At 38.3% G+C, this 24,380-nt stretch overlaps 5 protein-coding genes and 1 pseudogene across 6 annotated transcripts; 2 read left to right on the forward strand and 4 right to left on the reverse strand.

Moving 5' to 3' along the window:
• Positions 1-795: 795 nt before the first annotated feature.
• LOC145230134 (sulfotransferase ssu-1-like) lies at positions 796-1,964 on the reverse strand (annotated as a pseudogene). Its single transcript, XR_013860566.1, has 2 exons — positions 1,143-1,964; positions 796-1,075 (listed from the first exon to the last, which is right to left on the reverse strand). The product of XR_013860566.1 is annotated as a sulfotransferase ssu-1-like (transcript).
• Positions 1,965-4,402: 2,438 nt separating this feature from the next.
• LOC145228168 (sulfotransferase ssu-1-like) lies at positions 4,403-5,281 on the reverse strand. Its single transcript, XM_080093170.1, has 2 exons — positions 4,616-5,281; positions 4,403-4,552 (listed from the first exon to the last, which is right to left on the reverse strand). The coding sequence occupies exons 1-2, from the start codon at positions 5,279-5,281 to the stop codon at positions 4,403-4,405; spliced, it is 816 nt and encodes a 271-aa protein (XP_079949296.1).
• Positions 5,282-8,773: 3,492 nt separating this feature from the next.
• LOC145229163 (sulfotransferase 1C2A-like) lies at positions 8,774-10,351 on the forward strand. Its single transcript, XM_080094453.1, has 2 exons — positions 8,774-9,515; positions 9,574-10,351. The coding sequence occupies exons 1-2, from the start codon at positions 8,790-8,792 to the stop codon at positions 9,751-9,753; spliced, it is 906 nt and encodes a 301-aa protein (XP_079950579.1). The 5' UTR covers positions 8,774-8,789; the 3' UTR covers positions 9,754-10,351.
• Positions 10,352-10,401: 50 nt separating this feature from the next.
• Positions 10,402-11,840, reverse strand: LOC145229164 (sulfotransferase ssu-1-like). The gene is made up of 2 exons (XM_080094454.1): positions 11,076-11,840; positions 10,402-10,766 (listed from the first exon to the last, which is right to left on the reverse strand). Exons 1-2 carry the CDS (start codon positions 11,778-11,780, stop codon positions 10,578-10,580), a joined length of 894 nt encoding a protein of 297 aa, XP_079950580.1. The 5' UTR covers positions 11,781-11,840; the 3' UTR covers positions 10,402-10,577.
• A 1,400-nt stretch (positions 11,841-13,240) lies between these two features.
• On the forward strand, positions 13,241-14,559 carry LOC145229162 (sulfotransferase ssu-1-like). The gene is made up of 2 exons (XM_080094451.1): positions 13,241-14,002; positions 14,128-14,559. The coding sequence occupies exons 1-2, from the start codon at positions 13,241-13,243 to the stop codon at positions 14,296-14,298; spliced, it is 933 nt and encodes a 310-aa protein (XP_079950577.1). The 3' UTR covers positions 14,299-14,559.
• Positions 14,466-22,423, reverse strand: LOC145229161 (uncharacterized). The gene is made up of 19 exons (XM_080094450.1): positions 22,260-22,423; positions 21,820-21,988; positions 21,611-21,723; positions 21,073-21,229; positions 20,848-20,988; positions 20,657-20,777; positions 20,103-20,244; positions 19,599-19,724; positions 19,387-19,535; positions 19,156-19,303; positions 18,583-18,810; positions 18,220-18,351; positions 17,852-18,007; positions 17,347-17,618; positions 16,747-16,903; positions 16,004-16,210; positions 15,369-15,437; positions 15,168-15,303; positions 14,466-14,880 (listed from the first exon to the last, which is right to left on the reverse strand). Exons 1-19 carry the CDS (start codon positions 22,321-22,323, stop codon positions 14,634-14,636), a joined length of 2,934 nt encoding a protein of 977 aa, XP_079950576.1. The 5' UTR covers positions 22,324-22,423; the 3' UTR covers positions 14,466-14,633.
• Between the last annotated feature and the right edge of the window lie 1,957 nt (positions 22,424-24,380).

Below are 24,380 nucleotides of genomic sequence, written 5' to 3' on the forward strand. Positions count from 1 at the left end.
TGCTTTATGTTTTTACAAATTCAAGCCCCCCTCAGAACCATACTAAATTATGTAAAACATGTTTTCCACAGATGCTAATGAATAAAAATAAAAAAAAGTTTAATCAGCCATCATTAATTTTTTTGTCTTGTAGATGGAAAAGTTGCGCAACACTGTACCCCCTACTAACACATCTAGAATATACTTAATTTTAACTTGGATACTAAGCCGCAATATACAATATCTATTTCTCCCTATCTTTTTACGCAATATGGCTAATTCACCAGACGCCCCTGCCTTTACCAATCAACAAGGCAAAACAGTTTCTGAAAAAGTTTCGGACCATCATCTCTACCCGATAAAATTGTGTTGTTTTTCCTGGAAAATTAGTGTAATTTGTGAAGTTGCGGTTTAAAATTAAAATATAATTTTTGGTTGTTATTGTAAATTAATACCCTTACTTCACTTTGCTTTGAATACAACACATTTAGTCCCACACATTGAAGTAGAAAAGTAAAACAGGCATTTTTCAATTGCGTAAAATCTACCCGTTATCTGTGCTCTGGTACGTAACTCAAAATTTATTGGATGAAACGTCATTTCCTGTAATGTTTCATTGTTGCACTAATTTAAAAAAATATTTTGTGTCATGGAAAATGGTGTTTTGGGTCAATGGTTTTGTTTTTTATCGTTTCAAACTTTCCCCCATTAAGTATTGCTTCATAAAATACGGCCTGATCAATACTATTATTCTGGTCTAGTTAACAGCGTATATCTGTTGCAAGATAGTTCGCATTTATCACAGCGATATGCCTGCCCAGCACCACATAATGTCATTTTGACCTAAAGCTACAAATTTTTCCAATACCTTACAATTTCAAAAAACAAATGAACAACACATTAGCAAAAAAGAAGTTTCCTAATTTTCCCACACATTTTCATCGTTGTCCCACAATGAACTCCAACCACTCGAATCTCCTTTCTTTTTCATCAAATCTTCCATAATCTTTGATTGCTCAGTGCTCATGTGGTTTTTCCAGTCACCAATTTTCCCCTTGCGAAGGAAGGGTAGACTTTCTGGTCGCTTAAACGGGATCTGTCAACATCAAAATAGGAATGTCAAAAGATCATTACTTTTGTTGGTAGCAGTCCGAACTACTCACAAGTTCCGCAGACACAGCTTTCATACTGGAAAAGCTGCTCTTCTCCAGAACTTATTGAAGAATTTTCCCGTCATCCTTCCTAAGCGACTCGTAATATTTGGAACCAAGAAACTTAGCTATCTTTAAAACTTCGCCTTTTGGATCAGCTTTTAGATCTTCGTAAAGCAAAAACAACACATTCTCTTCATGACGCCGTTCGTACCAGTCAGCCACGTGGTCAAAGTAGCCCCCAAACACGATGTCGCTTTTCACATAGCGATCAAACAACTTGTTAAAATCAAGATCTGGACATTGGTATCCTTCAAATCCCTTGCAGTGATAGTAGAATGACACCATTGCGTCTTTAGGATTGCGTGTTATGTAGAGGTATCTTGCTGTAGGGTGCTTAGGAACCCAGTCGTACTTGAAATGGGTTTTCACTATTCGAGGATACTTGCTGTCGTCAATTTTGTTCGTGACTTCGCTTCCACTGAATTCCAGCATTGGAATCAAGTCGATCATGGGACCGCAAATTTTCTCGCCTTCGTGTACTATCAGCCAAACAATATTTTGAAGCCAAGTTGTTCCGCACTTGGGGAAGGAACAGACAAATATGTCGGTTGGTTTTGCTTCGTACTTAACTGCTGAATCGAGGTGTTTCTGTCCCAAACCGCCTGGATAGATGCAAGTTTCCCCCGTCCCTGGATGTTTAAGGTAAGCGAAGGTGGCATCACTTTGATCATTCATATTTTCTATTAATGTTTATTTTAAATTGTCATTAACAGCAGAGTAAACGTTCTACCAAACACATTTTGAGGGAAGCAGCAAAGCCTTGTCTGCTAGTTATTTTTTTTCTTGTGTGTACAAACTGGTCTGCTAACTTTTGACATTCTTAAATCCTGAAAAAAATGTTTTTGTGGTAAGCTTCAATACCTTACTACGGATAACCCTTTCAGAGTCAACAACGACTGTATGTGGTGTACAACTGTGTAGCGGCCATTACATTGTCGTGTACAATGTTTACATTAACGCCTGTATTTTCGGGTGCAAAAAGCATTACATAGAACGACAGGAAACTCGTCACAATAATTGTTTAAATAATTTATATTTCTCTCCCTTTGATGTCTAAGATATTTTGAGTCACATTGCCGTTTTAGAACACTCATTATAAACGTAAGGTGTTTTATCGATGCACTCCTCCTGATTATGCTGTTAGTTTCCTGTACAACTTCAGCAAGAACACAACCTGTTAGTACCTGGGAGAAATCATCGTTAACTATGTTAGAGGGCGCTATGAATCCGTTTTGCCGCAACATGTTTTTGAATAATTATTCCGGAGATTTGGATGTGAAATTGTTTGAATTTAGTTTGCCTCTTCAAAAGTACAAAGGAAGATGAGACACTGTTTCGTTGTTAATCAGTCAGCTGATATTGAAGTCTGACTTCACTCAGACTTCAATAAACAATTGTAATGAACATTACAGTTTTCATTGTAATCACCCCTTTACAAGTTGTCATCGAGGCAGGGCGACTACAACTGTTACTCGCTATGCTGAAACTAAGTTATTGCTAATCGCTAGGCGCATGTTACAGATCGTTGAAAACAATGCCTTGAATACTGCTGTTTACTTAAAGTTCAAAAACTGTCAACACGTTTGTCACACCACGCATTTGTTAACTGTTTCAGCAGTCGACTGTCTTTCAGCCACTTTCACAGAGTTCCGTCACTCTGACTGAAACAATACTAATTTTTTAGCCTGGGCGTTTGATAAAAGTAAAGACCACCGTACACGCCTGTCTAAGAAGCATTACGGTACCGGCTTCTCATTGCAAATCTCACATACATCGTAACCTACGGTCAATCAGCCAGCCTGGGGAAGCAGTTAAACGAAGACAGGCTATTTATCTGTAAAACATCAACTTCGTTCGGCCGTCCTCAAAACATGTCGCTTGTGGCATTGTTCCACGCTTAGCCTTGTTTGTTTGATAAACGAAACTAGATACCCAACACAGCATCGGTCTTTCCATCGTAAATCTCGTTGTTTGTACTACTAGACAATTCAGAAAGACAGAGTTGTAAGCGGGCCTGAAACTGGAGCCCGAACCCGTCCCGAACCCGAAAGTACGAGCCCGAAACCCTGCCCGAATCTGAATCGTTTTTGGGAAGCCCGTTTAGGCCGGAAAGCTTGAATGACAGGCGTATACATTAAAGCCTTTAGAAAAGACCAAGACAACCAACACAATATACAATTGGTCTTAAACAAAGCGTTTTAGGGCTGTTTGACATTAGGTTAGGACCAGCAACTCGCTACTTAGCTAGTTAAATTTATTTAAAAAAATGTTGACCCAAAGTGTAAAGTCGGACCCGAATCAAACCCGTTTTTTTTTAAGAAACTCATGCCAGAACCCGGCCCGAAACCGAAAGCGGCCCGAAAAGCCCGGCCCGACTAACAACTCTGCAGAAACATGTTGACGAATCTGCAGTGGTACAATATGAAACTAAACTAACAACAGATAACAATTAATCAATGGTAACCGAGTCACATCTACTCAAAGCGTCTAAATACCTTACTACACCAGCAGTTTTGCAATCGAGTCCATCATGGACCCATTGTTTGTCTCGCCTTCGTGTATTATAAGTCAATCAATATTTTTGGGGACGTAACAGACAAAGATGTTGGTCGGTTTTGCTCTGTATTGGATTGGTGCGACGTGGTGTGTTTGTTAAAAAACGCCTTGGTAGGTGTCGAATTTTCGCAAACATAGAGTATAGGCTAATTTGTTATGATGGGAAACAATTTATTTTTGGATGGCATGTTTGGTTGTTTCTGAATGCTTTCATCTATATGCCATTTACAAAACACACCTTAGTCCACAATTTGAAATAGAAAAATAACACTGGCGTTTTTCTTGTTGTGTATTCAACATCCGTGCACTTTACACTGGTGGATAAGTCTGTCAGATTACGTGAAGCAAAAACAAAGGTTTTGAAGCGATCGTGGATTTTTTTGTGCACCCGACCCATGTCCGAGTCATGTTACAAATGTGAAAGAGGAGCAACGCAAAATAGGCGTTTATGAACAGGCAATGGAGGTAATAGAAAACAAACAAACAAATGGCACACTTCGATGCGCATGAGTGAACAACACTGGTAGTAAAACGGTTGTGTCAAAATGATAAACAGAATTCCGTGGGGTGAAACGTCTTTTTCCTAATTGCAGGCCAATATTCGTCCATAATTCCAAAATTTAATTGTTTTCCCAGACATTATCATGGTTGTCCTACAACAAACTCCAACCACTTCGATCTCCTTTCACTTTTATCAGATCTTCCATAATCTTTGATTGCTCAGAACTCAAATGATTTTTCCAATCACCAACTTCCCCCTTGCGAATAAATGGAAGATTTTTCGGACGAAGTCCAATTCCAACCTGCAAATACACAAACGAAATATAACGCATGCGAACTTGTTAGATTTCATAGGATGTCCTCACTAGTTCTTCAGATGCAGCCTTCATTACTGAAAAGCTGCTCTTCTCAATAACTTGCTGAAGAAGTTTTTCATCCTCCTTAATGAGAGACTCGTAATACTTGCTGCCAAGAAACTTAGCGATCTTTAAAATCTCAGATTTTAGATCAACTTTTAGATCTTCGTAAAGCAAAAACAGAATATTCCTTTTATGACGCCGTTCGTACCAGTCAGCCACGTGATCAAAGTAACCGCCAAACACGACATCACCTTGCACATAAATATCAAACATCTTGCTAAAATCAAGATCTGGACACTGAAAAAATTGAAATCCTTTGCAGTGGTAGTAGAAAGACACCATTGCGTCTTTTGGATTGCGTGTTATATACAGGTATTTTGCTGTGGGGTGTTTAGGAACCCAGTCGTACTTGAAATGGGTTTTTACCACACGAGGATATGTGCTGTCGTCAATTTTGTTGGTGACCTCGTTTCCACTGAACTCCAGCATTGGAATCGAGTCCCTAGCTCTTCCTGGGATTTTCTCGCCTTTATGTATTATAAGCCAAATAATATTTTGAAGCCAAGTTGATCCGCATTTTGTAAAGGAACAAACAAAGATGTCGGTTGGTTTTGCTTCGTACTGAACTGCTGAATCGAGATGTTTCTGCTCATATCGGCCGGATAGATGCATGTTTCACCAGTCACCGGATGCTTAAGATAGGCAAACTTCGGTACAGTTTGATCCTCCATTGTAGTGATAACCTTGTAAAACATCGTAAGTTATTTATAGTTAATATTCAATTTCGGTTTCTAACTTGTGCCCAAGATGTGTATGTTCATTGTAACGTTTTCGTCTGTAAATTCGATTTACTGGTTGCGCGTGTTGGTGTTTTGGGGATTAGCTTGCAGCTGTTTTCTTTCGTTACTTGTGCCATGATATTTATGTATCCTGTCGTGAGCCAGGTACGTTTTTTAGTATTTCGTGTGATTTCGTTTCTTATTCTCTACTGTTACACGAAACTCTTACTCGCTAGTTGCTGTTTTGACTATACCTTTAATAAAGTCAGAGCACCTTTCTTTTAAGCTTTGTACGCGTCTGCTATCAGCCAAAAAATCTACTAACACCATAACTTACGTCAGTCGCATATTTAGTTAATTTTACCAAAGAGCACAAATCCTATTGAAAACGGTATATCTCACAATGTGCTGACGGTTAGGGCTGTTAGGGCTTTTAGGGAAGGAATTAGGTTTTATCGTTAAAGATTCAATAAAACTAACTATAAAGTTTAATTCCTAACGTAAAAATTTCTCACTCCCCAACCCTATCCTTCTTTAGCAGCTGATTAAATAACTCAGCTCCCTCGCCACCAATCGAAAATTAGCTAAATGTAGGGTGAGTTGTGGTGTCAGTAGCTGTACCCTATCAGCCATCGGTCGAGGCAATCGACGCAACGTTTTGCCAACCCGCCAGCAACATCCGATACTATTGTATCCCCCAACAACGTAAGCCAAAAGTTTTTCGTTGGTGTTGATATGCAAACAAATGCACCACCACTATTTGCAAGTAAAACACAACTAAAAAGACATGTCCAATCACACAAGGAATGAAACAAGAAAGCACGATCTGCTAAATTTTAATACTTTTGACATTATGACACCAGTATAAAATGTTTGATGGCAAACTTCAATACACCATGCCTTACTACAAATAATGATTTCATAATCCACAAATAAAACATAATACGGCATATAGCTGCTACTCGTTATGCCAAGCTGAAACTAAGACGTTGCTATACTTGCTGGGCGCATGTACAAACAATGCTATTACTGCTGCAGTCTACTTCGAGTCAAATGATTAATCGTCAGCCCGTTTTTAACGTCATGCATTTCTCAACTGCTTTCAGGGTTTACTGACTTTCAGGGTCGATTGACTTTTAGGTATTGTTGCTAAGTCATCTTACTGCGCTTGTTACGATGCTAAGCTTTTAGCCCGTAAACATTACAGTTTAGTAACCAAGATAAAACAATTTTGCACCCTGTTTGCATGATCGAATTCAAATTTATCTTCAATTTGCATTCTATAACGTCACATGCAAAATGTACAAGCGTTGTGTTATCGTAGTTTTGTTGTTTTTCGCAATGGTGGTATATCAGGCAGCAAAGAAATGTGTAAAGCAGCTATGTGTCTCTACCTGGAATTTGTGATGGAAGTATTTCCAAGCTGGCGAATTCGACTGCTTTATATTACTTTTTGGTTCATTAAATGTAAGCCGGATAGCCGAAGTGGACTAACTTGGATGTATACAAGGTATCACAACATTGAAAATAGTTTGTTACTATGTGTTTTAAATCAGTAGTGGGGCAAATGCGGCGATCGTAAAAATGTGGTTGCTTCATTGTTATAGTTCAGGTACTGATGGGAGTCGAACGACATTGAATGTTATGTTGGAAGTTGATGGGTATTTCTGACAAAACCAAAACGGCTTAAACAATTCAGGCGAGGAAAGGCATAGCGGTTTACGGCTAGGTTTTACGCATTTTGTTTCATTATAGCGCTTTTTGGTCATTGCAGTTTGTTTGTTGATTTTGCGACAAGTAAAGTTCGAATGCGCCAAAAAAGTCGTTAAAACTCGAGTATTGGGTCGAAACCGCCTCTTTAACTTCAGTCTAACGTTCTTACACTAAGTGTATATATTTTTAGAGAAATGACAAATGAATAACCGAACTTGAAACAAACTATTTATGTTTTTAAGAAGCATAAAAGGTAATGCTGTATATCTAAAGTCTAAATCGAACACAAATTACGGTCACACATGCGACAATTTTGTTGCATTATTTTGCTAAGGAACAAGAAGACAAGTCCATCTGGGCTGTTTAATTTGCTAATTTGTTTTTGATTGGCGTTTGTCATACTTTTAAAGCCTAACAATCTGCTCAGAAATATACGTTGTTATTCAATAAAAATATTGTGACTGGATTAAAAGATCCCAGAAAATTTGTTTGCTTGAACGAACAGACCCCAGCGTGCCAACTGCGGCTTTTAAAAGCGAAACTATCAAACTGACAGAAACTTATGCATTCCTACAATTGCTAACTGACAAAGTAGCTGAATGTGCTGCCATGCATGCAGTGTTTGTGGTAAAAACTATAGTAAGCGGAAAAATGGAACGCGTCCTGTCGGCTTTACACACAAGTTGTTCATCGAGAAACGGGCTGACTCGCAATAATCATCCAAAAACTCAACAGACAAAAATCTAGTCACTGATTCGTAGCGAAAACCACCAAAAAATCCATTCATTTGAATGAAATTACTTAGAACTCAAGTGAGCCATGCCAGTGTAGAATATCTGCCCTTTAACAACTAGATAGAGGTCTGTCACAACAGTAATTGCATGTTTAGTTTCGTGTGGTTGGATATAAGCAGCAGTGTCAAGCACTTGTATCGCTTGGCCTCGTGTCTGTGTTTTGTAACGTGTTACATACACTGCCTTCGTGGTACAATAGTTTCCTGTGTTTACCCAGTGTTCGATTTGTTGAGCGTGTGTATGCTGGCGAGTTTACTTTAAAGTTAATATTTAAAAAGAATCAACAAACTGTAGGCTCAGTTTTAAAGACGATTAAGTGCAACTAACTTAACGCGATGCGGTTCATTTACAACATGAAGGAATACAAAGAGAATTAATCAAGTAGGTAGCACATTTTTTGTCATAACTCTTTTTTAAATAAGATTCATTTGACTTGTGTTGGAATTGTAACTTACGGATTTTTGCTGAGCGACTGCAGCTGGTAACGGAAGTGTTTGGTCGTGATGTGCTTAGCATTATGCACAAACTATCATGCTGTAAGGCAACAGTTAGGGTTGAGTGAGGGCGGGAAATAACTATCGCGCCGCTTCCTAAAGCTTTGCACGTAAACGCAGGTCGACAACTAGTCATTGCAAGGATGTATGGCGTTGAAATAAAACCACTTTAGATTAGATGAGGTTTGAAAAGCAAAATTGCTATGGTTTTGTCACTTACAGTTATGCACGTCTAAAACAAGAACAGTTAGATTCTAAATTGAGAAATATAATTTGTCTGTAACCGTTTTGCTGCTTTAGTTTACATTAACCGTTTTTGTTTCGTTCAGCTAAATAACATCAAATTACGATTTGATTGTTGTATTTGTATTTCAGATAGTGTAACATAAATTGAAAAAATATGTCAGATCCAACTGATGCCTTGTTTGTTTACCTGAAACATCCAGTGACTGGTGAAACATGCATCTACCCGGGCGGTTTTGAGCAGAAACATCTCGATTCAGCAATTCAATACAAAGCGAAACCAACCGACATCTTTGTCTGTTCCGTCCCCAAATGCGGAACAACCTGGCTTCAAAATATTGTTTGGCTGATAATACATGAAGGCGAGAAACTTCCGGGCATTATGAGACACTCAATTCCAATGCTGGAGTTCAGTGGAAGCGAAGTTACCAACAAAATTGACAACAGCAAGTATCCACGAATAGTGAAAACACATTACAAGTACGACTGGGTTCCTAAACACCCCACAGCAAAATACATATACATAACACGCAATCCAAAAGATGCAATGGTATCATTCTACTACCACTGCAAGGGGTTTGATATCTACCAAAGTCCAGATCTTGATTTTAACAAGTTGTTTGACCGTTATGTGAAAGGTGATGTCGAATTTTGGGGTTACTTTGATCACGTGACTGACTGGTACGAACGGCGCCAAGAAGAGAACATTCTGTTTTTACTTTACGAAGATCTAAAAGTTGATCCAAAAACTGATATTTTAAAGATTGCTAAATTCCTCGGCAATAAATATTACGAGTCTCTTATGAAGGATGATGAAAAACTTCTTCAACAGGTTATTGAGAAGAGCAGCTTTCCCGCGATGAAAGTGGCATCTAAGGATCTAGTAAGTAAAACACAATACACCCAGATCAGATTGGATGGTTATGTTTTTATCTTTGCAGATTGGAGCTGATCGACGACCGAAAGACCTTCCATTCATTCGGAAGGGGGAAGTTGGCGACTGGAAAAATCACATGAGCTCTGAGCAATCTAAGATTATGGAAGATTTGATAAAAGAAAAAGGAGATCCGAGTGGTTGGAGTTCATTGTGGAACAAACATAAAAGTGTGTGGGAAAATTAGGAAACTTTTTTCAGGATCAATACCAACGGTCCTGCTTACAGTTCTAAAAAATATTGTTTTGGTAATATATGCTACAAGCTTGTAAGATTTTAGTCTTGAGAACCAACGGCAGTCTTGTTGTTAAAGAGACAAGTTTTCTTTTGATCCACAGAATCTGTTTTCACCATTCAAATGTACTAATGCTAATGTTTAAAATAACGTTGATAACTATGCCCGTTTCAAGTCTTATTACTGTGCAAGTGTTCTGATTAATTTCGTCGTTGTGTGACTGTAATACGATTTCCTATGGTAAGTACTGATATAAGCAAAATGTAGAATAACTTTGTTTAGAAACTTGTACTTGTTATAATACGTAAAATCATCCATTTGTCTAATCTCTGTAATCTAATTGGCATATGTTTTGTGTGTGTCGAAGTAATGCGTACAATGTATTTTTCTTTGTTATATATGCTTGTCGTGGTTTGACATTTTTGGTCGTTTTCGTGATAACTATCATTGGACATATCTTTAAAGACATTGAAATTGGTAAACGTTCTATTAACTTGATTACCATTGAGTAATGGTGCCACATATCCTGCAAGCATGATCTAAGCAAAACGTGACAGAGCTGCAGAAAACCACTATGGTTTGGTTGGCAATGCGATAGTATTGTTCTTTCAACAAGCCATGATCGTATTGTAATTAGTATGAATAATTTCACGAAGACAGTAAGAAAGTAAAAATGGGTGACAATATTACAACAGAATATTATAGCATAATAGTTCTTCGTTATACTTTCGTTCAAAAGAATTATTTGCTTTGGGGTATTGATTTAAACTACACTATTAATTGGGTATCTTTTCATCCCAAACATCTCCATGATTGTCCCATAACGAGCTCCAGCCGCTTGTGGCGCCCTTTTCTTTGATCATTTCTTCCATAATTTTAGATTGTTCAGAACTTAGGTGATTTCGCCAATCGCCCACTTGGCCTTGACGAATGAAGGGCAAATCAGCTGGACGTTCTGCACTTGTCTGCCAACAAAAAATACAAACAATATTTTAAGCTTGTCTGCCAACAAATAGTACCAACAATTGGTTAGGTTGTAGAAACAAAACTATTGGTTTCTTTAACGAAATGTTACAACTACTTAAACTCTCAAACCGACTTTCCAAATCGTATTCATGTATTTGAGAACTTTTTTCTTTTTGAAGCACTCCAGCGTGTTGCGGGTGTTTTAACGTGGCTAAGGACATTTTAAAGGTCTTCTATAAAATTGACTTGTAAATTTGTACATGGACCAGGATAGATATGATTTTAAATTGGCTACTTTCAAGTCATACCCATTTAACGTTGCTGTTGTTTTTCATGTGCTTAAAACTGCTTTTCTCCACAATGACTTTCAATAGTTTCCGGTCCTCTTTTAGCAGCGCCTCGTAATATTCCTCGCCCAGAAATCTTGCAATTCCCAATATTTGACCTTCTGCGTCTTGCTTCAAATTCTCGTAGAGCAGAAACAGAACATTTGATTCATTTCGCTTCTCGTACCATTCGGTCACGTGGTCGAAGTAGCCGTTTATGTTAGTTTCACCTTGCGCGAACATATCAAAAAGCTTGTCAAAATCGATTGCATCAAGGTATTGTGGAAAACCCTTGTAGTGAAAGTACATTGAAACCATGGCGTCTTTCGGGTTACGTGTGATGTACAGGTACTTTGCTTTTAGATGAAAAGGTACCCAGCTCTGCTTGAAGTGTGTCTTTATGAGGCGGGGATACTCAGTGTTGTCAATTTGGTTTGTAAAGTTGCTACCGTCAAATTCTAACATTGGAATGTTGTCACGAAGACAGCCTTGCATATCTCGTCCATGGTGGAGAATAAGCCATGCTATATTCTGCAACCATGTCGTTCCGGTTTTAGCATAGGAACAAATAAAGACGTCCGTGGGACCAGCTTTATATTGCAGTGCCTCGTCAATGTCCTTCTGGTGAATACTCTTTCCAAATTTGGAGGTGTCCTCTGTCACTGGGTGCTTAAGTGTGAAAAACATTGTGCACCCTATGTGCTGTTTTCGTCCTATTTGATTCTATATTATCATACAAAAAGCACAATAGTTAAATAAAAATCAAACGTTAGATTTTTGTTGAACAATAGTTACAATTTCCTTTTCTTGTGCGTAATGCGACTTCAAATCCTACAGCCTATATTGTCCGGTAGAGCTACTAACACCATGACTCACGTCAGCTGCACATTTACCTAGTTTTCGGTAAGTGCGCAGGAGATATTTTTTTATTTGGCGGCTAAAAAGGGGTATGGTTGAAAAGTAAGTTTTAAAAATTTTACAATACGAACTAAATTTTAGATGAAGTTTCATTAAATTTTATAGATAATACCGAAACCAAACCCTAATAGCCCCAACCGTCAGCATATTTTTGGATATTCTGTTTTCAATAGGGATTTGTGTTTTTTGCCACCTATCGAAAATTAACCAAATGTGCTGCTGACGTGAGTTATGGTGTTAGTAGATTCTCCATATTGTCCCGAAAAACACTGAAAAACTACATGTACAACAACTCGTTTAAATTTATGTCACATTGTTCTGACCACATTTTAAAACTCTATACGATTTAAATCAACATCAACGTAAACACGGACCGATCTATGCTTGAACTGAATCTAAAAGCTACCAACATGCAGTATAAACAAATAACTGTCATCTGTATTTCATCTGTATTTTCGCTACTGGTCACTGCCAAAAACAAAAGCATTTATGTGATAAACATTCCGCTTGGGTTGTCAATGTTTAATCAGTTAAATTACAACCAGAATGCCCAATATCATCTGGTACAGACCACTATTGCTAACTAAAATGTTGTCACGCGCATTCTTTAGTTTCGTCACATGATAAGGTGACGTAGCAATACGTATGGTTGCTGTGCATCCGGCCGTGCACTTGACGCATGCGAACTTCAGTGTTTGTGGAGAGCGTACGCCGTACATGAAACATCCCTACAGTGCGTGGTGTGTCAAACGAAAACTTTTAACTCATGTTAGCTTGGAGGTATCTGACCTGACTAGTTTACGACTGTTTGTGATGTCCTGATAGCCTTGTTTTGTATTGACCAAGCAATCACTGCGTTGACCGCATAGCACAGAGCTGCAGCCCATGTTTACACAGTGGCCTCGAGCGTAGAAAATAGAGAACAGTGTGCAAGCTAACGTGTTTGGTTTGAATACCAAAGCCTCTGTGTGCACAATTTGGTTAGGTTGCAAGATTGTTATCGGGAAGCTACTCTGCTGAAAAGGTTGGCGAGTTTTCTCATTCATCTCACGTTTCGTGACAAAATGCTTTGAAATAAGAATACCTCTTGCCACTAGTCGTTAACATATGTTTTCGTTAATGTTTGAATTGCAGAACTAGTCAAATATGGAATGTTACTTGATTAGTTGTACAGTTAAGCTAGTAATTTATGTTTACATGTAGGTTATTGAAGTAAATAAAACAGAGATATGTCACACGTTAAGCAAAACCAAGTAAGTGATTTGGACAACTCTGAAATGCCGAGTTTTATTCGACTGAAGCATCCAAATAGAGATGAAACAACACTGTATCCAATGGACTTTGAACAGAAAGAATTAGACGATGCTGTGAGGTACGAAGCCGAGGATAGTGATATTTTTGTCTGTTCTTATCCTAAATGTGGCACAACATGGCTGCAAAACATTGTTTGGCTGATTGTGCATAATGGTGAGCCGATTCCAGACAAAATACGGTACTCGATGCCAATGCTTGAGTTTGACGGGGCGACGGCAGTGCTGAAAATCGACAACAAAGTTTACCCTCGAATCATAAAATGTCACTTGCCGCAGAGTTGGATACCTTACAACAAAAACGCCAAATACCTCAATATCACACGAAACCCCAAGGATTCACTAATCTCTTACTTTTACCACTGCAAGGGCTTCAAGGAACACTATGGATGCCCAGACCTAAAGTTCGACGCACTTTTTGATTTGTACACTTACGGAGAGGTCGAGTTTGGAAGTTATTTTGATCACGTAAGCGGTTGGTATGCAAAGCGAGATGATCCAAATGTTCTATTTCTACTTTACGAAGACTTAAAGAGAGACATTAAGAACCAGGTGCTTAAAGTTGGAAAATTTCTCGGTGATCAGTATGAAAAGGCATTGCTGGCAAACAACGGAAAATTGCTGGACACAGTGGTCGAGTTAAGTTCTTTAAAATCTATGAAGAGTCAGGAACATAAGTGGGTAAGTGATTTGTGCTGCGACGGTTAGTTTTTTGTATCTTTTTTATTTTTTACTTCATAAAGGATACGCCTAAAGTCCAACAGGCCTTGGTAAATAAATTGTATTGTAAATTTTGTCGCTTTTAGACCATGTCTGCTAGGACGGACCAACAGCCTTTTATCCGCAAAGGGCAAATCGGCGACTGGAAAAATCACTTAAGCGAAGAGCAGGCGGCAGCCATCGACAAACGAATCAAGGAAATGGGTGATGCAACCGGTTGGTCAGGCTTGTGGGACGACCTCAACAAAGTCAATTAGTAACTTACGACCAATTTGTTGTCCACTAAAGTCATGCTGTTGTCAAAATATACAATTGATAATTTCCGTATCACATACATAAAATGAGTGGGCCAATTAAAATGCGATTTTACCTTGCTTTGGTAATTTGGTAATGCCTTGCTGACGCTGTGCAATACAAATGTGTGTTATAGAGTTTTTTCGCGCTTGTATTTGTTGATAGATAACTGCTCTTATTGGCGTATCCAGGCGACCTAAAAATACAAACCAAAATCCTCGGCACCAATAGTTTCCAACAACAAGGTTAAATACATTAAGTTTACAACCGACCAAAAAACAAATTTATTCCCGCAACGCTACGAGATCGTTCCGTAAGAACTTGAACGTGCGCTACGAGCGTCTATTGCGATGCTGGAACCGCTTGTGCGACCTTCCTCAGTTTGTGCACTTGAGCGTGGGAACGTCTCTTCCCCGTTTCCTGATCCCGGTTCAGAAGGTCCAGGAGATTTTGCCACGTCTAATGTAAACGTATCGCGGTTTGCATCGTCATTTCGGTATGACAAGGTCTTTTCCATCGCTGCCAATAAAGGCATGCTATTGGATCTAGGAAACAGTTAAGCGTTGGTTAATCGCGATAGGTGATCATAATCAGTTTCATTTGTACAATGGGTTGTCCATGAGTAAGGTATAAAAAAATGCTCAAAATCACATTGAACAAATCTTTGTGTCATACATTTTGTTGATAGCAAGGCAAATAAATATAGACAAGTCTTTGGTGATAATAAATTCTTTCTCCGAGCCTGCCACAATTGACGAAAAAAATAAAGCGAAGAATATAGGAATCGTACATACTTGATAAACTATATTGAATACTGCTTAGCTAAACGTACCTGTAACACCAGTACGCAATCGCTGCCATGATAATCACCGCTATAGCAACAGCAACAGGAATTATTAGTGACAAGTTAAAAGGTGATGTATCTTCAACATTTCTGTGTTTGGGGTCAGCTACAGACGGTGGAGTTTCTAAATCAAAGTAATTTAGTATTTACTTAGATGACCAGTTTACGGTTGAGTTATATTGGACCTACTTGTTGTTTGAACGGCTTCGGTTGGTGACATTGTGGATTCTGGAATTGGTGGTGGCGTTGTCTCATCATCTTTAAATGCAGAAAAAAATGATTGTTATTGTTTTTTCGGAATCATGGTTGATCCCTAGTTTATACAAACTTAAGCAAAGGGCTGATACAAAAATTACACTTCAAGTAGTCATAGCTCCATTATAAACTAACGCTCTACCCCTTTTCACAGTTGTTTTTCAACATAAGATCACTTAAGTAGATAACATATTTTGTGGAGAAACTCAGGTTATCCTTTTTATGATGTTTGATGACAATAAACGTTGATATCTGCAGTTGACACTTAATACATGAAATTTAAATACATTTTCAACAATTTTGTTCCTTAACGCAGGGGTCGGCAACCTTTTTTGCACTGCGGACCATTTTTGAAACTGAAAATTTGTCGCGGACCGGCCTCCACAAATCTACAAATATTTAGCAATGAAAACGCATAAATTAGTTTATCATCCCGGGATACATTGGAAAAATATTTTGAAGCATTTGACCTGAAACAGTATACGGCCCAGTAACGAACTTCTCGCGGACCGGCGACCACTGCCTTAACGCAATGCAAACTCATACCAAAAAAACAGTTTTATCCTAACCTTCGTCGATTGGTTCGCTATAAAAGCACACAGGCTCTCCGCTCCATTTGCCGTCGTTTTCACATTCCAGAAACTGCTGCTCGTCCATACTGGTCCCGTTCACACAATCCACCAGCACTTGGGATCCGTAAAAGTCGTCGCATGAAAAGCTTGTTGCTTTGGCTCTGCGCTGTTTTAGATACTCTTCTGGCAATCCGCAGCGAATAACTGATAAACGTAAATCAAACCTTATGTAAGCTGTTGCTACCAGACGTAATATCAAATTTATAGAGTTCATATTGGTATTATACCAACGTTTCGACGTTCATTTACAGGTCGCTTTCATCAGGGTGTATCAAATCTTTACTACTATAGTAACAATCAGTGCAACTTACATTTACGCAACCAGCAGTGTTATTGTTTACAATGCAGTGTAATTGTATTTGTTGACGTGATAGCTATTCTTATTGGTGTAGTAAGGCGAACTAAAACCCAATAAACCAAATCGTCGGCACTGAAGGTTTACAGCAGCACGATTACATACATACCTTGAGATTTTAAAACCGACAAACAAGTTGTTTGAAACAAAACAACATCCAACGTTTACTACCAACATTCAGTAAAATCTAAATTTACGCAACCAATGTTTTCGTTCACAATGTATTATTATGGCAAAATCCTTTAATACAGTATTCAAAACCGTAATAAATTCAGTCTCTGAAAAGTTGTGGCTAATTTAAAATGTCATGAACACAACTTTGTACCTTTAACTGAGATGAGAACAGCACAAGTGTCGTGGTTTCCTGCCGCATCAACTGCAGTGTAGCGATGCTCGTATTCTCCTTCAGTCAGGTTTACAGGCGGAGGTCTCGCTGGAGTTTCTAATCGGACTTCGCCAGAATTATCGCTGGCAGCTGGCATCTAAAACAAAATATTTACTACTAGTCATTTTTTTTCTGTGCTTTTGCGATTATCCGGTCTAGTTGCAACCATTTTTTGAAAACATTTGCGGATAAGCAAAAACAAATTAACTAAAGTTTATAGTTTTGTCCTAGAAATTGAAAAAAAAAAATTGAAAAAAGGATATTTTTTTATTGTTTGCATTAAGATACGCGTTTTATCTGCTGAGCTGACTCTCGAATCGATAACACTTTCACGATTTGGGTGCTAATAGTTAAAAAGGGAACCACTTGTACAATAATATAACATATTCTTGTTCTACAGAATTGTTCAAAAAATGCCATTTTTCAGGTAACTGTAACATTGGAATTCCTTCTAAAGGGAATTTAATATCGACACCACTGCCCAAACCCAAACACTTTTCACACATTAAAAACTAATCTCCAAACAGTCTTGGAACGAACCTTATAGTTGACCAAGACCTTGCTACCACATCGCGGGGCCACAAATGTCATTGGACCTGGACAGGTTCCGTTAAAGGTCGGTGCAATGCCGTCGGTGCTGTTGCTGGGCTTATCGCAATCTTTGTCTTGTTGTTCGTTGCCACACAGACATATCCGAGACGTAAGATATATGTCATTTTCCCCGTTGATTGCATTCAGTGACGTTCGATTTTTGGGCAGTGGAATACATAAGCCAGTGCAGTTTCCATTCGCATCCTGGCAAGGACTTGTTCCTATTTTGTAAAAATACTAGCTTAAAATCAGTGAATTTTGTTTAAACTTTTGCAACAACCGCATTGGGGTTAAACAATAATTAAAATTTGTTTAGTCCGACATAACTTATAATTAAATATTATTTTGGTTTGGAAAAAAGACAAAACCAAATGCTTGAGTTTTGCACATATAACATTTTTCGAAAAGTTCCCTGTCTCAGGTGTTTGTTTAAGTAAGTGTTAGGGTTGCTTACCATTTTCAAGTGGTGCAGTTTTGCTGCCAGTAAAACTGTGAACGTCGCTTGCTTTTTCGAAGATTTGCGGACCAAATTCTTGAACCACCCTTTCGGGGGTGTTCTTGCGCATGCGCATAACAGACGGGCGACTCCAGTCCGTCCAGTAAATAAAATCTTAAAACAAAGAACGATACGTCGTTACCATACCAAATATCACTTTGCCTTCAACATAAAACCGGATTATTTTCTGTTTAAAACGAAACTTCTTTTTTGGCATGGTGTTTGTTGTTCCAAATGTGATGTTTAACTATTATGTACTGATTTCACTACTGCGCATTGGTTAGTGTGCAACTAAATTACATCTCATGTTTTGGGGCGACTCTTACCATCACTTGTGTCGATTCCAAACACGTGTGTGTCATTGTCGTCAAACTTTTTTACCACTTGTCGGTTTTCACCATCCATGTCAGCCATCTCGATGGTGTCCTTTTTTGCATCACACCAGTAGAGCTTGGATGCTAGAAAAAATTTAAGCCTACTTTTAAGATCCAGTTTGGCTTTGGTTTCTACTTTATAATACAACATTTGGGTGAAATTTTGAGTACAGCTTTTACTACAAAATGTTGGTGACACAATGTTGATGCTATATAACCACATTCGACACTATTGAAATGATAAATTGATATTTCGTGATTGGTGGTAACGTTAACTTTATGGCAAGTTATGCCAAACAAACCGAGTCAACTGACCTGAATAATCAAGTGCCAATCCGTTCACCCACTCCACGCCTTCATCGACGATAACTTTTCTTCCACTGCCATCCATATTCGCCATTTCAATCGTGTTTCTTCCCCAGTCCGACCACCACATATAACCCAACGTGGGGTCGACCACCAAACCACGTGGCAAAGTAAAGTTAGAAAGAAGCGTTTTTCTGTGTTTCCCATCAGTTCGTACCACATTAATCGTTCCGGTTCCTATGAATGTGAAAGTTTACACGTTTGACATCAAGACTTTTAGTCACCAAGCATGTTGTTGTCCAAACATTACTGAGAACGTCCAATGCCACAAAATATTATATCAAGCCTGAAAACATTTTCCTGTGCCTCTCACACATTTGCTATGCTTAGTAACACTATACACGGATCTGTTCAGCCTAGTGATGTCTAGGATATAACGGTATACGAATAGATGTAAAAAGCGACATGTTATTTTGTTTAAACGTTTCGGCAATTGCTTATGCCATCATTAGCGAGATTCTGTGTCTATTTCTCACATCTACATTGTAATGTTTTTTGTTACTTTTTTGAACTTTCTGTTACCTTCGTCCGTCCAGTACAAATTTTTCGAATAGCGGTCCAGAGCTAATCCGGTGGGTTGTCGAACGTTTGTCTTTGCTATCACCACGTGATTACTGCCATCCAAGTCAGCGCGATTGACCGAAGATGACCCAATATCTGTCCAGTAAACCTTCAAGACAGACTTATTAAACCATGTGTGGTCTTAGCACAGTGGTCTAAAATGACAAGTATATGTTTTGAATTTTTCCATACCCTTTTAGTCTCTGGGTCGTATTGCGTTTGCACAGGTATGTTCAGACCGGAAAGATTTAACTTTGTGTAACGTTGGCCGTCTGCGGACACTTGAAAAATCCATCGCATATCCGAGTCGACTACCAAGTGAAAATTGTCTTTCATCAGTTCTGGCAAAAAAATGGACTTTGGATAGAGTTTGATTTTTCACATTCAGTTCGTTTTTACTCTACTTGATACACATGAGGCGCCGTCTGATCCCAAATCCATTCCCAAGCTGCAGCCGCATTTCCGTAAATTTCCTGGTGGTTGTGGGAAGCAGAAGTGCTCACAGCCACCGTTTTTAATGTCACACGGTCCTGTGCGATAAAACGTGCGTTGTTATTCTCACCACAATTTATGTGCGTTGAAAGCGCCAATGCAAACATGAATAGCGTACTGATACGACAACAGTTTTACGGTTTTAATTAAATTTTGTATTTAGTCAAGGCTGAACTGAAAATACGCGTGAAAAGCACAAAGTTCGGTGTTATCAAAACTCCAAAAGATATAGCATATTGAATATATTTTTTTGTCGTGCTTCAGTCATTTTGGGCGGTAGGTTTAAAAATGCAAAAACACCGATCGTACTATTTGCATTACATCAGCAACGCTACACTCAAACATGTTTCGCTAATACCAACATGCATATCTACGTATACCAACCCTCTTGATGCAGTTAAGTGTTCACCACCCACCTGGCGTGTTCGGCTGTGCATCTCCTCCAACTACGGTGACAGCAGTTGGCAAGTGGGTACGAATGGTTCTTATCACGTCGCCTGTTGTTTTGTTAAGCATTAGAATTTGATTTACGTTGTTAGCTGTGACGTAGATCCAGTCCTGCGCAAAACCGTACATCAGATTAAAACTGGGTGCATGCTTAGGCTTTAATGTTTTGCGTTGTTCTAAAATCTTCGAAGCAATATCGATCGCGCGTGTGAAGGAGTTATGAACTCAGTCACTTGAATTAAAAAGAAAAAACGGTCTTATTTTACTTAAAAATAGGGCGATACCAACGTTCATACACACCAAGGTATTGTCTTAGGGTTTGGCTTTGTTACAAAAAACAGGTTTCAGCAAAAGCCATTTAAGAGTTATAAACTCAATCAATCAATGGATTTGAAAAGAAACCCGTTTTTCTCTCATTTACTACAAAAAACAACCATAGCGTAACGAACGTTCGTAAGTACGTCATATAGTATGGTTTATATTATAAACCGTTTTCATTAGGATAAGATTAATCGAAGCTTACCCTGAACACATGTAAATCCTCCAGCACCATTGTCGAATTGGCGAATAACATCTGATATGTTGTTTTGCCATAAACATCCACTTGATAAATGGCCATCGAACTTTTGTCGATCCAGTATAGTCTGAACAAATTAAATTAAAGTTTAATTTATATTCGCGGTTTCATCAAATTTTTACGTCATCAAATTATACTTTTCGTTTTCGTAATCGATGGAAATAGCCGATGGTGTTCCCACTGTTGCAACGACTGTGGTCGGCTTCTCTCCAGAAAGGGAGGAACGCATAATTTTCGAGGAACCCATTCCATCGCCTAGTTCACTCCAAAACAGCAGCCTGCAAATTAATCACACCATTTAAAAAAATAAACAAAAAACCGTACCGTGTTTTTTCATGTTGCTCCAAATATAATAAACTTACCCCTTTTGTGGGTAAACTGCTATACCTCTTGGAGCGGCAACGTTTGGCACGGCCACAGTGGAATGGTTAAAGTCAGATGTGGAAACAAACAACCACTTGTGACCTTGATCGGTCCAGTATATATTTCCAGTGGTCCAGTCTATGGACACTGCAGTGGCTGTTAACAAACAAAATATGGTTTCTAAGAGGTATTTTACTGCATTACGAGCACCGCCCGGTGATATTTAAATTTAATCAAAAACATAACTGCCAGAGTACTTCTGTACATAGAGAGTTGTCTGCATGATGTATTCGGTATATACAAGTACCCTGCCAGTTATGTTTTTGATTAAATTGCTTTTCAAGTCCATGTATGTATGGCGGATTTTGTTTTTGAAAATCTAGTATTACAAAACAGGAGTTACACGTCGTTTGAATTCCTGTTGAATGATATACCAACGCACAAATATTTCTTCAAGCAGGGATAAGATAAAGAATAGCCTTAGGACAATATACTTCTGGCTTATATGTTCCAACTAATATGGAAAAGCGTGTTAACCTTGTTTTGTAAGTCCTTTGTGGTATCGAAGAATCGAATGCGTCTGTTTACTGACAATAGCAAGGTTTCCGCGGCCGACATCCATAATAGCAATTTGTCCCTTTGCGTCATTGCTACAGGAAACAAGAGAAACGTATGTCGCGTTTATGTGACAAAAACAACCGTTCTGAGAAACAAATTCAAACTTATGAAAATCGCTTGCCCATTACCTGTCGACGGAGCCGATAAAGTGCGGAAGCTTTAAACTTAAAATCCTTTTGCTGAAAATGAAACCGCCGGATGTTCGTTGCTGGGAAGGCAGCGCTGGCGCCAAGTAAATTCCTGAAGACCGAAACTCTGTCCTTTCTGCGCTCCACAGTAATTGTGGATTGCCTGTTACTGAAAGGCAAAAAAATACATATTGACAAAAGCATAAACATTTGAAAGTAACTATTTAATGCAATGAGTGCTGAACCATAACAATTCCTTTTAATGCAAGAACAGTACGTAAACAATAAAACTACATAGGTAAACTACATAAAACTACACGAATGTACGTAAAATACACATGTACGTAAACCGATTTTCGCAGACTCCACTGAAGCTGTATTTAATAAAAAATACTCCATTTAGAGTAGTCAGCCACATTTGATATTTGCTCCCTTCTTACCAGTTTTAATGTAAAGACACCAGAACGTCAACACAGGTAGAACAAAATAGGTAACAAATTGCATTCTTCAATCAGTCAGAGCTTACACCCAATCGTTTTTCTGTACGTTATATAACTATTCAATTTGGCATCATATTTCTTGGAACATAAGGGATTTATTCTTAATGGCAATACTAAACTTTACAAACAACACAACACTATATAGACTTACTAAAAAGCTATTTTGCTCACAAACACTTGCCTGGCCAAACTTTTTTTAAAAACTAGCCTACCTCCCTGGTAATGATTTTTGTTTCAGGCAATATACCGACATATGTTTTCAGTTTGCACGAAGGGCAAACGAGGCGATCGGAGAGTGGTAATGAAACGGATTGTGGCGATTAAGCGCTCCTAATCTCTGTCGCCGTAGTGATTACTAATAAGCGATTTTTCGACTGACCACTCCACAAAACGACAATCCGCGAATACTGATTGTTAACACCAAACAGGCACTGGAGACGACTAAAATAACAATCGGGTTTTACTACATACAGCTGTTAAAGCAGTGGTTCCCAACCGGGGAGGAATTCCTCCCTAGGGAGGAATTTTATGAGTTCAGGGGAGGAATTTCATAAAAACTGCAAAAAAATTATTTTGAAAATGTTACAGAATATTTTGTATGTACATTATTATGTATTATTATAATTTGGACCCGGTTCACATTTGGTAAAGGATTCTGAATGGACATCCCTAATTATAAGGTCTATTTCAAAATGCTTTAATTTTTACTGTTATATTTGTTTTTCTTCTTATGGGGAGGAATGAATAGTTCGAAAATGGGCGAAGGGAGGAATGTAACAAAAAAGGTTGGGAACCACTGTGTTAAAGCATGCATCCTGGCGTCGAATACTATAGTAGGCCTACAGTTTTTGTTGTTTGTAGGTCATATGAAAGTGAAGTATTATGTACAACTAATAACAATCATTTCATATAATTTGACCAGTTTGCACGGTAACAAAAGTTTAAGCAACCTCTCAGGTTAGGACGATTAAATATAACATCATAAAAATATAATAAATTTGTCAATCTCTTCTTTGAATGTTCCTTTTTAACACAACGCATGGATTGTAAGATAAAACCTAGCAAAACATTCGCTAAACACATAATAAAAAGATCTAAATCCCATTTCCAATTAGCTCAATCCAAATATAATAACAACCTTTCTAAACCCTCGCACCTTGGACTTATATTTTATTAGCAATACAAAAAGCTCGCCACAAGTCAAGTTTGCTGTTAAAACTACTGATGCACCGAAACCGCATGCCTAAAAAAAGTGAAGGTACCATCATCCTTTTTTTTAGAAATTAGTACCAAATGCACCAGAAAAATGATGAAAACGACATAAGTTTGGTCGTGATGTAGTATTTTTAGGCAGAACGGATTAATATTTTTTGCCATGTAGATACAATAAAAACATTAGATAGGAACAAATTATATATTTTTATTTGCAAATTGTGCATGCTTCGTTTTGTCGTACAATTAAGCAAGAAACTGGTAAATAACGTTACAATGATGGGCCGTATTGCCAAAATCCGTCATGGTTTAGTGGCGTTAGTTACCTGGAAGAAGATTTCAACAATTCCAATTTCAACTCATCAATGCACCCGTTCTAGCCTCCATTCTGGCTATTATTTCTATTTAAGCATGTCCGAAGGTTATTAAAAAAGTTTTGAGACTACCAAATTCTTAAAAAGGGTGTTAAATTTAAATTTTGATTTTAAAAAACCTGCCCGGTGCCGGTGCAACTAAAATACACAGGATCGCTTGGTGCACCTTTATATCACTGGGTGCATCCTAATAACATTTGGTGTATCTTAATCTTGCTTGGTGGAGATTTATATAGCTCGGTGCTCCTGTATAATGCTAGGTGCACCTTTCCCTAACAATATAAAGATACGCCAAGTGGCATCAAGGTGCACCAAGCGATATAAGGGTGCGGGTGCACCAAGGGAGATAAAGGTACACCAAGCGATATAAAGGTGCACTAAGTGTTATAACAGTTAGCCAAGCGGTGATAATATTTCACCAAATGACCCTAAATATTTTAGATACACCCTAAAAAGGTTGTAACTATTTGTTTTA

This window comes from Phallusia mammillata, chromosome 5, assembly GCF_965637545.1.
Source record: "Phallusia mammillata chromosome 5, kaPhaMamm4.hap1.1, whole genome shotgun sequence".
Classification (NCBI taxonomy): Eukaryota; Metazoa; Chordata; class Ascidiacea; order Phlebobranchia; family Ascidiidae; genus Phallusia; species Phallusia mammillata.